This window comes from Pungitius pungitius, chromosome 9 (assembly GCF_949316345.1).
Source record: "Pungitius pungitius chromosome 9, fPunPun2.1, whole genome shotgun sequence".
NCBI lineage: Eukaryota > Metazoa > Chordata > Actinopteri > Perciformes > Gasterosteidae > Pungitius > Pungitius pungitius.
In genome coordinates this window covers 20,371,146-20,384,049 of record NC_084908.1, presented here as the reverse complement: position 1 = coordinate 20,384,049, position 12,904 = coordinate 20,371,146, and the positions used below count along the sequence as shown (strand labels likewise).

Genomic DNA, 12,904 nt, shown 5'->3' with positions numbered 1-12,904 from the left:
TGGTGACCTTTGACCGGATGGTGAACCTGTCCGTGGACGGAGGAGAGCCCACGACCTTGGACAGTCAAGGTCGCAGCCGGTCGGGGGAGGCGCCGCTGTACGTGGGAGGTAAGACCCGCCCGGCGCATCCTCCCGTCCTCCAGGGGGCCGCTCTTTTGCCCCCGTGTCAAAGCGCCCGTCTCCCCGTGCAGGGATGCCCGAGGCGGCCGTGGGCGCCTCGTCGGGTTTCTCCTCGCCGACGCTCAACGTGTCCAGTTTCCACGGCTGCATCAGGAACCTCTACATCAACCACGAGCTGCAGGACTTCACCCGCGGCCACATGAAGCCGGGGGTGGAGCCGGGCTGCCAGGCCTGCCGCGAGCTGCACTGCCTGCACGGCGTCTGCCAGCCCAGCGGCGCCCAGGTAGGAGGCGGAGCATCTTCCAGCCGCACGGCAACATGCACCTGTAGCAAAGCTCTCTGAGAGAGATCTGAGTGAATCACGTCATTGTGTTTGTCACATGTTGAGGGATAAATTCGGGCGACATCGTGTCTCGTTGTGTCCCACAGGGCCCCCGGTGTCACTGCCAGTCGGGCTGGACGGGGCGACGCTGCGACCAGCCCACCGCAGCGGATGATGTCACCGCGGCAACCGCCCTCAACCCGTGTGACGGCAACAAGTGAGTTTAGCTTTAGCAAAAATACAGAGACTTCCTCCTCGTCTTCCTCGCTGCCCCCCCCCCCCCCCCCCCCCCCCCCGCCTCTCCTCACAGGTGTGCGAACGGCGCGTGCGTGGCGCTGGACGCGCAGACGTACCGCTGCGACTGCGATGCGGGGTACCGCGGCGCGCTGTGCAGCCTGCGGGGGGCGGAGACGCAGGCCTCGTGCCGGGGGGGGCGCTGTGGGCGTGGCCAGTGCCAGCAGACGGAGGACGGAGAGCGCTGCGTCTGTGAGCCGGGATTCACCGGGGAGGGCTGCGACATAGGTGAGGATCGGGGAGGGGGGGCGGGTCACTGTAGCCCAGAATTAGCATCCAGACTGTTTCCTCACACGCCCCCCCCCTCCTCCCCCCCCCCCTCCCTCTCCACAGAGCCCCCGTGTCGAGGCGAGGCGGTGAGAGACTACCACCGCCTGCAGCGCGGCGCCGTGCTGTGCCAGACGGCCAAGCCCTTCTCCTGGGTGGAGTGCAGGGGGCGGTGCCGGGCGGGGGCCCAGCCGCCCGCCGGCCCCGCCCCCTGCTGCGCCCCCCTGAGGGTCCGCCGACGCCGCCTCTCCTTCGAATGCGACGACGGGACCTCGTTCACGCAGGACGTGGAGAAGCCTGTGGAATGTGGCTGCAAGGAGTGTGTGTAGACGCAACGTGCGCACACACACACACACACGCGCGCTATGCTAAGCTAAAGAGCCACACACACTGTAGGGATTCGCTCACTGACGTTTTGTTAGGTGTGAATATGCAGTTAGTAAGTCCACGTTCACGCTCCTCTTCACGCCTTCAGTCCATCGTTGTTTAAGGCTCGGAACGAAACGTCCTGAAACAAAAGCAGTGGTTTTCGTAGTTTCTCGGCTGATCTCCGCGAGTCGGATCAAAACATCCCGTCGCCATGGCGCCCGGATTCTGCTCCTTTAACCCTCCACAAAGGACCTTATGTCTGATGTTGGACTTCTAAATTTGGAGAGGGGGGGTGGGGGACAGGTCCCCATCGCTGCTCCCTGGGCGTCCTTTAGTCCCCGTTCAGACTGGTGTGTGTTAGTGTGTGTGTGTGTTTTGTATTTCTATCTTTGTGAGGACCAGTGTTTGTAGACCTTGAGAAAGATTTTTCATCCCCTTCTCATTTCTTCAAAAGTCTGTTTTAAGGGTTTAAACATGTTTTTTTTAATATTTGAGATCATGGTACTGAGCAAGATGTCTACTACGACCACATGAAGGTTGTAAAAAAAAGACTTTCACTTTTGTTACTGATTTCACACCACTTGATGTCCCCACAATGACCCACGTAGCTGCTGTGGTGTCCTCACAAGTATAGTAGCACAGTGTGTGTGTGTGTGTGTGGGGGGGGGTCACTATAACGAGCTTCATCACGTGCTTCCTTCTCCGACAGCCAGTGAACGCATCGCGGAGATGCCACACAGAAAAGGTAGCTTTTATATATGATGACATTTTATTTATATGGATGTGAAAACTAAAATAAAAATGTGTGCTATTTTGTTTTAACATGTTTTAATTGTAACGAGTCTTGAATCAGATTCAAATTAACGTAGCTTTATTATTCTGAGTGAAATACAGTAACAACCTAACAGATTGTAATATATATTATGAGCTTGTGTATTTTTCTATGTTGGAGAGGACGTTTCATCTGTAAATCTTTGTGTTCATTTACCAAAAAAAGTGTTTCCAAACCAACATTGCGTCATTGAAAAAAATAAAAAGATAAAAAAATATTCGGATTCAGATTTGTTTTTGTTCAAGTCGTCTCACCTGTAAACAGACGGATATTATATATTATATACTATGATAATGTTAAATGTAGTAGTATATAATTCATTATAATATAATTGATATAAGAGTTTCTCCTTGTCGTCTTTCACTCACTCGACCTTGACTCCGCTCTTGTGGTTGTCGTTGCTGCGCTGACCTTTGACCTCATCGCCACACGGCTGTCTAGCGCCCGGGCTGAGTCGATGGGAAGGTGGGGGGGGGGGGTATTGACCAGAGAGGAGAGGCGGATGGAGGACGCCGTGAGAGGCTGGTAGGAGATAAAGATGGAGGACAAAGTGAGGAAAGATGGAGGAGAAGGAGGGAGGGATGTCCCACTGTGGGGGAGGGGGGGTGGGGGGGGGGGCACTCCGAGACTGAAGCCGTTTAATGAAACAGTGATTTATGCGTCCCCTCGTAACCATAAAACATAATGTATACCCCCATCGGTGCCTCCTCCCCCAGCACGCAAACACACACTCACCCCCCTCCCTGCCTCCACACCACCTCACCTCTGCAACCCCCCCCCCAACCATTTTTACATGGCCATTCTTCCCCCTTCCCCCATCTGCTCTGCTCTTTAAAGGAGGATAAAATCATAGCAGCCGTAGCCCCCCCCCCCCCCCTCCATTTCCATAAAGCCTCCTCCAACACGCCGCACACACAAAGGCCCCCGACACACACCGCCTGAGCCCCCCCACACACACACTGCACACAACCCCCCCCCCACACACACACACAAATCAAATACGTATCCTTTGGCGAAGGAAAGGAGGAAGACGAGCGGCTTCTTCATGTTATTTCTGTGAAAAAATGAATTCATGTTCAGAGGAAACGTTTTTGATCTCAGGGGAAAATTGGTTCATTAAAAGCAGAAATGGAAAAACAAACATCTCAAGCCACTAAAACGTCTCTTTTTTTGTCTGAAGCTTGTTGAAAAGGTTTTATATTATATATTTATTATATTATTATATGTAAAGAAAGTGTTTTTATTTTGGATGATGTCACTGGACTAAATGTTAGAAAGCATGATGTCACTGGACTCTCATCCATTTTTTTTCACTAAATACATAAATGTTGCTTTCCTGTCGTTGCCTTCTTTATATTCTTTTTTTGTCCTTCTTTCTTTTGACCACTGTTCTCCAATTTATTTCTTCAACCATCTCCTCACTCGCCTCCTGCTCTCCCTTTGTTCATCCTCCTTTCTCCTCTCTCCATCACCTCTTCTTCTTCTCCTCTTCCCCCCCCCGTCCATCCACTCGCCCTCTTCCTCCCGTTCCTCCTCCTCTTCTCGTGCAGGTCTTTCTTGCCGTGGAGCAGATGTCCTTTTATTGATGTGATCATGGTTAGTGGTCTCTGGGTGCTCATTGGATCCACGGCGCAACCCTCTGCAGGCTGCAGCCAGAGGCCCGACGTGCACACACACACACACACACACACACACACACACACACACACACACACACACACAGCCTGCGGCTACAGAGAACACGGTGAGGTTGCATCCAAGGTAACAAGGAAAAAGGAGTAGAAAGTGGAGAGTGGAGGAGGATGGGATGCAGGAAATCAAATATGAAAGAAGAAAACAGAAGTTAGGGGAGGATGTAGGTAGGGAGGGGAGGGGGGAGGGGAGGGGTGAAGGGGGGGGGGGGTGTTGGAGAGCGCTGCAGGCAAACTGCGCTATTTCAGGCCGCGTCCAAAAGAAGGAGAGGAAACTACCAAGGTGACCTGGGAGGAGCTCCTGCTGCGGAGAAATAATAATAAAAAGTCCTCCATAGAACAGTCTCAATTATTTTCAATTAGGCGTGACCTCGATGAACGATTTCACTCCTTTCAGTGTCAAACCAAGTCGCAATTGTGAGGTTTTCCTTTAGTTCCCGGAGAATGTCGCCTTTCATTTGTCTTGCTCTGGGTGTCACGGCCACGTGGGCGGAGGCTCAGGTCTCCGCCTGCCGATGGAGCTCCAGCGAGGCCCCATTCAGACACAACAACGAGTCTACGGCCGACTGCGCCTTTGTCCCCTTTGTTGGGCCCCGTGTCTTTTATTGTGAAGGCTAATATATAAATATATATAAAATATATATATATATATATATATATATATATATATATACGAATGGCGCCGCTTACTTCTTTGTCACATGAACAAAGTCACTTTCAGTCAAATGGACTTTTGAGACATTTGAACAACAAACAGCAGCTGACGTTATGCATTTATTTCATGAATAGAACGCAGGAAGGAGCTTTATTTCATACTTGTGAGTGTAAAATGTAAGTTTAACAACGTCTAACAGCCAAAACCCACGGATGGAGGACTTAAACTCTGGTTCTTAAAAGGATCTGTGTTTAAACACAGATCGATGAAGTCACTGTTTCACGCCACGACCCGTTGAAGAAGCTCCAGTCCGAGTCGCTCTGTGAAACACTAGCTCGGGCTAAAAGTCAAAGTTTGGTTTGTTCACAATGCGACACGAACGACAACACACACACACACACACACACACACACACACCACACATCGTGACTTGTTGTTGGGGACCGATGAGCCGCCTGTGAGGCGCCGTGCGTCCATCAGAATGTCGCCCCAGTAGCTCGCAGCGTCTGAAGGGTTAAAGGGTCGACGAGGCCTCGCTTAAGAGGAAAAGCGTATTTTTAGACGTCGGTTGACAGCGATTTCCCCCCCGTCAGCGCGGCGTCCTCGCCTCAGACGCCCGGCGCGCCGCTGAGCCTTAATTGAAGGGAGCTGATGTGGTTCCATTAAATCAGTAATGGGGAGCCTTGCTGGGCCCGACCACCACGCGCCGCAGCAGGGGGCCGGGGGGGCCCGTGGGGGAGCCATGGGAGTGGGGGGGGGGGGGACTCTGACATTCTCACAGCAGTCACTGAGTGTGAATGAAAAACAAAGGGAGCGAGAAGGGAGACGTGTTGATGTCTCTGCAGTTAAAGGCTAGAAAAGGTTTTATTTGCTGCTTTTATTCTCACGGTTCTTCGGCTCCATCGACCCATCACGTGAAGTACCGACCCATCAGTTCATTGTTGGGTTTAACTAACGGAGCCAAACATGTCGGTTTGTGAATTAAAGAAGAAAACAGATGAAGACAGAACATTCTCATTCTCAACTTCATTAATGATTTCCTATTTTAATGCAAATCAGCTGACAGATCACTAAAGCTCTCATTCCGGTTGTAAACGTGCTCGTACAGATTCTTCTGGTGTTCTGATCTGATCTTTGATCCTTCAATCATCCAATTTTGTTTTGGTTCAACGCTTAAAAAAAAAAAAAAAACTCTTTTAAAACCTTGAGCGTCTTTTTGTCCACAAACTTCACAAAAATAACCGCATTCAAGCCGAGCTGCTTATTAAATCATTTTGGGGACACAGGAAGCAACGAAACGCCCAAAATGTCAAATCCAGAATCGTTATTAAAAATTAAAACGTTAAACCGGCTGCAGGTTTTTTGTTCACGAAATATCAATATCCATTAATAGGGTTATGATCAATAGAAGGAAGGAAAGTCTCTGTGTACTTAAACTCACACACACACACACACACACACACACACACACACACACACACACACACACACAGTCTAAAGAGGGAGTCCTTTTGGAGCCTTCGGCCCAGTGTGAGGAATAAATATTTGATAAGAGGATGACCTACTTCCTGTGCCCTGAAAAGTTATTTGTCTTCTTCCTCCCCTGCAGAGGCCTGGGGTGTGTGTGTGTGTGTGTGTGTGTGTGTGTGTGTGTGTGTTCCAGCTGAATTACACTCTGACCAAAGTAAACTTGTTCCTATATGAGTTATACAGAGATTTCATTGTGAGCAAATGGTTTGGTGTGTTCAGGAGATGAAGAGGAGGGGGAGGAGCTTCCTTCATGCCAGTAGAGATGTCTAGTGGTGTTTGTAAGGAAGGGGGATCCCTGGGGGGAGGGGGGGGCAGGGGGGGGGGGGGGGGGGTTACAGGAGCATGTGACACAGCAACACAACTTGGCAAATTGTTTCAAAGCCGCCTCCGTCCCGCTGTACCAGTAAAACGTTATGAATACAGGTTTGTTTATTTGTTTATTTGTGTTGTTGACGTTGAACTTGAAAAATAATAAATGATCAGAGGATTTTAATTTACAAGCTAATGTCTAAATTACAGTACAATGATTATAAAGGTCTCTTATCTTTAGTAGTATAGTTGTGTTCATGTAAATGTTGTTACCAAAGTGTCGACACAATGCGACTAAGAAAATGGAGCCCAGTGATTGGAGCGCTGCCCTGTTCACTTCCTGGTTGTTGCCTCAGAGGGGCGGGACTAAAGCGTTCAGGCGGTTGACCCGGGAAGAGGAAGCGGTCAGAAGGGGTCAGAGGTCGGCGGGTCAGGAACGGAGTGACGACCGACTCTGACCTTTTATTTTCACAACAAAATTTATTAGAAGAATAGTGGTTTTGAAAAGAAGGTTCTAGCATCCAGTGAATACGACCTTACACAACATTACAGCTGAATGTATGGCAAAAGAGGACATTTTTATTTTTTACCAAATTGAATATAACATAACCATAAAATATCTTACACATGCACAAAGACGGATCTAATCAGCGCCGCCTGGCGTTCGATGCAAAGTAAAAAAAAAGGAATCAAATCATCATATTATTGTCAAAACAAATCACAGACATTATGAGACAATTTATTATTCATCAGCCCAATCAGAACATTCAGGGAGAATAGTGCAGTCAATCAAACTAAACCCAGTTATTGTGATTCTTGTTAAGTGCTCATTTACACGGACATTGATCATATAAGCCTATAAGAATAAAAGTCCAACTCACAAAGTACAAAATGAGAAAAAAACATTAAATTGTACATAAATAAGACTACAATATGAGAAAAATATTTTTTTTTTCTAAATTATACAATTGTTTTGTCAACCTGTAAACAGTAGATATTGAAAAATGAGGTCCATTTGGGTTTTTTGGAGAACTGTGTGTAGGTGTATGCGTGTTTAATATGCGTTTTGTGACAGGTAGAGTCCAGGTGGGCCCAAATCGTGACCGGGGGGGCCGACCCCCCCACGCCCCCCCCCCACGTCACCCCTGGACCCGCTGGACTGGAGGTATGAGGTATATCGTCCAACCCGAAAACTATACCCCCGAAAAAGAGTAATAGAAGGCGTCCGGCCACCTGTTAAGAGCCGAGGTGAAACCTCAGCAGGACCAAAGAGAACAAGACGGACTAAACCCCCCCCCCCCCCATTGGAGCCCTGTCCATCACCACCACACCAGGCCACAACCAAAGAAGCTCCAACAGGAATGTAAAAAGAACGACGCGCCTCACCCAAACTTCACCACTTTACAAAACTAACGCTCCGGGCTCCACGTGGCGCAGACGGGTCGACGGCTCCGATCCGGCTTCCTGAACGCGTCTCGGGAGCCGAAGGCCGCCCGTCACTCAGGAAGGACTCGCCCCCCCGCCGAAGACAGAAGAAGATCCGACATTCACGAGATGTTTGGGACGCCCGCGGGTCAACAAGCGATGAAACAGCGGTCGGGAGTGAGGTCGTTGAAGGTTCTGTGTGGAACCGGCCCGACGGAGAACTCGGTACCTGAAGCGGAGCGAAGCAGAGGGTCCCTGAGGGTAACGCACCGCGGGGTCGTGAGCTCTTCTTCTTCTTCTTCTTCTTCTGGAATGCAAGAGAGACGCCTCTCGGAGTTTTAAAAAGAGCTTCAGCCCAAAAACTAAAAACCACCACGAAGCTCCAGCGGTGACGAACGGACCTTCGGCCTCGTTTCAGGTCCAGAACATCCAAAGTACACGTTTGGATCAACCAGAGGGGGGGGGGGGTATTTACATCAGCATGCAAAAATATTGAGGGTCAACGTTGACAAAACCGTCCGTCGGTCCCAGCAAAGCTCGGGGGGGGGGAGATGGGTCCTCTGATGACCCCCCCCCCCCCCCGCTTACTTTTATTTAAAACAGTCTTCACTTTATTGACTTAAAAACACACAAACCGCTCATCAGTGCCTTCAATGTACAGTCCCACCCACCTGCGAAAAGACAGGGTCGATGGGTAAAGCAGTTCTATATACAACCAACCTGAAGACCCCCCCCCCCTTCCGATGAAGACCCCCCCCCCCCATGTGACTGACATCCAACCATCTTTACACTAGATCCTGGTTCCACTTCTCCTCCCACTGCCCCCTTCGCCCTTTGCTACATCCGAGGGGGGTGGGGGGGGGGGGTCGGAGAACAAACACGAGAAGCAGCAAAGTGGGGGGGGGGGGGTATTTCTACCGGACGTACTGCACTGGACTTCTGAATAGTTTCCCTGAATGGTTGGTGGAAAAAGACTCTTCCTCTTCCTTTTTTTCAAGATAAAAGTAGACAACGTTAGAGATCTGTATGTACATATGCGTTTGTGTCTGTTGGCTGTGTTTAAGTATATCTGTGCACATATAGAGTATTTATTATTCTTAAATATGTATAGGTACATTAGAGGTTAGTTGTTTGCCTTTTTTTTCTTTTGTTTTTAGTTTTTTTTTTACATTCAGTTTTTAACGACGATAGAGAGTAGATACGTAGGTACGGATACAGGAACACGGGCCGAGTGGTTTCTAGTGCTCCACGCATTGTTCCGCCATTCTTTATGCAAAACCACTTTTAAAATGAAAAGGATTTTAGTTTTAATGCATCTTTCCAATCGTCTCCAGAGGAACCCACGGCGTCGCCCTTCAAAGGAGGAGCGGCTGCGACGGGTTTGAGACGAATCAAAAGAAGGGCGCACTTATGAGGTCGTGAAAGCAAAAGCTAAAAGGACCCCCCCCCCGCCCCATCGCCCTGCCCCCCCTCCCCCCTGCTGGGAGCCGGGGGGGACAAAGGCAAAGGGAGATGAAAGTTGGTGGTCAGGATCTGACGATGTGTGGAGGTTGTCGTGGTTACATTGTTATCTTTTCTGAGGTATTCTGTGTTGTAAGTTTTTCTTCTTTTACATTTTTTTTTTTTTTTTTTTTTGCACACCGAGGATGGAAAAACAAACATTATCAAAGACTGAAAAAAGAACAAAGCTGGCTCCTCCCCTTTCGTCCACCAGCGGACTTTTCTTTTCCTTCATTTCCGACGCTTTGGGGAAAAGGCCCCGAGTCCGATGAGTCGAGCCCCCCCCCCCCTGCTAAGAGTCAAGTCCTATTTACAATCCTTGCTGTTTTTATTTTTTTTAATAAAGCACTGAAAAAGTATTTGGCTGAAAAAACAAGTGGAATTAAAAAAAAAAGGAAAAAGGCTTTTCCAAGACCCCGTTTATTGAGGCGGTGTTTGTGTTGTTTTGTGAGTCGGCTCGTGGCAGAAGAGTTTGAGGTGTTAGTGTTACAGCCTTTAAGCTCGGCGCCAATGCCCTCAACGAAAGAGAAGCTACCAAGAAAGATTCCAACCCCCCCCCACCTGCCCCTCCCCCCGTCAGTCAATGTCCTTGTTCTTGTGTTTTCAGAAAGTGAAAGTCGAGGTCGTGACCCCTGAAGCTCTGAGACGCAGCAAAGCCTCTGTGAAAAGGTGACGATCAAAACGAAAGCACCAGAGAAAAGAAGAGAGGCCTTCTGGGTCGAGTTTACGATCCCAAAGAGGACAGCAGTTATGGAGGGGGCGGGGGGGTTGGGGGGGGGGGGGGGGGGTTGTGACTCCATCAAAGAAAGTGACAATAAAATCAACGTCTTACACGCGCGTGGAGGCTGACGCGTCACTGCGACTCGGCGAGAAGGCGCATTTCGCCGCAAACTTCCCACACATGAGTGACGGGCCAATCAGGAGGCGACGTATTTCGGCGAGGCGAGGAGATTGCTGCGGTCGGCGAGCAGCAATCAGAGGACACTCGGCTGAGTAGACAATCATCCCGCGGAGCCCTTTGAGGCGTTTAAACGTTCGGCCTGACCTCGAAAAGTTCACACGCCCTTGAAATGTTTCGCTTAATCGTCGTCTGATCGAGTCCGAATGATCAACCCTGTTGGGACCGCTGGTCACAGGGTTACACCACCCTGACACGTCCCCCCCCCCCCCCCCCCCCCCCACGTGGGAGTGATGCCGCATGATCGCCATGGCAACACACGAGGTCGGTGTTGACTCCTTCACCTTATTTCTCCCAATGATAATAATCTAATATTCACCTCTTCTCTTTTAAGGGGCTTCAGACCCACCGAGGCACCTCTTTCTTTTCTCAGTTCGCAGACACAAAAGGACCCGAAGGACGGCGAAGGTGAAATCTCAGTTTCGCTCCATGAAAGGCGGTTGTTGACGGCGTGGGGGGAGGGGACGGCGACCTTCAGCCTTTCAAAAAGGCACTCCTGATGCCGCTGATTAAAGCAGACGAACAGTCGCTTGATGCCGGCGGCGGGTGGACGTTAAGACTCTCGGCTCGTGTCTCACATTTTAATGAGCCGGGGCGGCAGTTTTTAAATCAACGTCAATTAAAGGACCCGTCAAAGACCTCCGAATGTGATCTACCAGGGACACGCTCCTGGGTGACACATGGTACGTAGCACACATCCATAGATACTGCCATAACGCTGAGGGGACAGAATGTCCTCCAGAGCTCCTGACTGGACGCAGTGGAGGAGCTGAAGAGACGCTTCACAAAGCGGGCGCTTTGACATTTACCCACAAAGCGAGACGCACACGTCCTCAGACGTGTTCGCGGCAACAACAACATGATGTTGCTTTTGACAGGCGAGGTTAAGGTTGACTGTCAGGAGACCTGCTGATTTTTATCTTTTAAAACTGCACTCTGAGAAGATGGACGGCCTTCCTGAATCTGCAGGTAAAATAGCTAAATATAACCTCGCCGGACCAGCATGCAATGCAGCAGTAGGACAAACGAGAGCAATATAAATGCGATATTTTTAAAAGTGCAAAATGAGAGATAACAAGGATTACTTTGATTGCCTCATGACGGCTCTCAAGATGGCAGCTCATAGCACAGCAAACGGCGCTAACGGTGCTAACGGTGCTAACGGGGCAGCACTGCCTACGCTTAGCACTGAAAGCAAAATGCTGCGATCAGCTGTAACAAACCAGTGGGTGCACTAAAAGCCCCACACGGCTCTGATAACACACACACAGACACACACAGACACACAGAGACACACACACAGAGTCGTCACCCTCGGCTTGTTTCAGCGTGCCGTGCTGCTTCCTTTTGAATCTTCACATTTCTTCAGTCTTTCGTTGCGTTTTAATGTCAAATACTTTGCAGGCCTCTCACACGTCACGTGTCAACTCAACGGCTACAGGAATGCACACAACACCGCGGGCCGAGGGAAAGGATTTATGCTAAAGGGAGGGGGGGGGGGGGGGGGGGGGCTGAAAAGCAACAAAACAAAGAGATTTTCACAGAGGCTTTGCCGGCGTCGTCCCCGTGTGATGAAAAGTCCTCCGGCGGTGGACCGAACACTCCCACCTGCTTCTGAAAGACTCCCGGCCTGATAATTATACATAAAAGCCGCCCACACAAAGTGTGGCTACCTGATGAGGAGGGGGGGGGGGGGGGGGGGGCTGGGGGGGTTGGGATGTGGGGGGGAGGTGCTGCTGTAGGGGCCTTGTGTCTCTAACGTGTGCGTTCTGCAAAGTATTCACAGAAAACCTGGCTTCTGGCTTTTCTTTTATACATATATAGAGATATATATATATATATATATCTATAACCAAGGAAAAAAAGAAATACGGCATTAGATCACAGTACGAACAACAAGAAACAACGATTATTTCAAAAACTGCTTCCGTTGGTTACGTTTAAAATTCTGGCAACAAGCCGTACTAAAAATCCTGATTCTTCCTTGTGTGCGTGTGCATGTGTGTGTGTGTGTGTGTGTGCATGTGTGTGTGTGTGCGTGTGTGTGTGTGTGCATGTGTGTGTGCATGTGTGCATGTGTGTGTGTGTGCATGTGTGTGTGTGTGTGCATGTGTGTGTGTGTGCGTGTGTGTGTGTGTGCATGTGTGTGTGCATGTGTGCATGTGTGTGTGTGTGCATGTGTGTGTGTGTGCATGTGTGTGTGTGTGCATGTGTGTGTGTGTGTGTGTGCATGTGTGTGTGTGTGCATGTGTGCGTGTGCATGTGTGTGTGCATGTGTGCATGTGTGTGTGTGTGCATGTGTGTGTGTGTGTGTGTGTGCGTGTGTGTGCGTGTGCGTTTCTCAGTACAATCAGCTGCTTTGAAGTGGTCGGACCTGAGGTATAAATGACAGCCAGATGTGCAGCGTGACACAAAGGGAAACAGAGGACCCCCCCCAGCAGAGAGGAGCATGGCGTCACGTACGTTGTGGGTCTTTTCTTTCCTGGCGGCGCGCGGCGTGGCGCGGCGTCTGCTAAGTGAGGTTACAGCAGTTATTGTTCCACAATTCATTTTTTAACATTAAATCAAAACCAACCTGAAAATAAAATAAACATAAATCGATTGGCTTACCTGAAGATGCAAGAACAGTAAA

The 12,904-nt window shown here is 49.7% G+C and overlaps 1 protein-coding gene across 1 annotated transcript in view; it reads left to right on the top strand.

Annotated features, from left to right (window-relative positions):
• Positions 1 to 2,421, top strand: part of slit1b (slit homolog 1b (Drosophila)) — a 26,266-nt gene extending 23,845 nt beyond the window's left edge. Inside the window, 5 exon segments of the mRNA XM_037471848.2 lie at positions 1 to 108; positions 192 to 403; positions 550 to 659; positions 753 to 964; positions 1,070 to 2,421. The exon segment at positions 1 to 108 is cut by the window's left edge and continues 41 nt beyond it. Of these exon segments, the coding sequence (XP_037327745.2) occupies positions 1 to 108; positions 192 to 403; positions 550 to 659; positions 753 to 964; positions 1,070 to 1,332 (905 nt within the window). The 3' untranslated portion in view covers positions 1,333 to 2,421.
• The last annotated feature ends 10,483 nt before the right edge of the window (positions 2,422 to 12,904 follow it).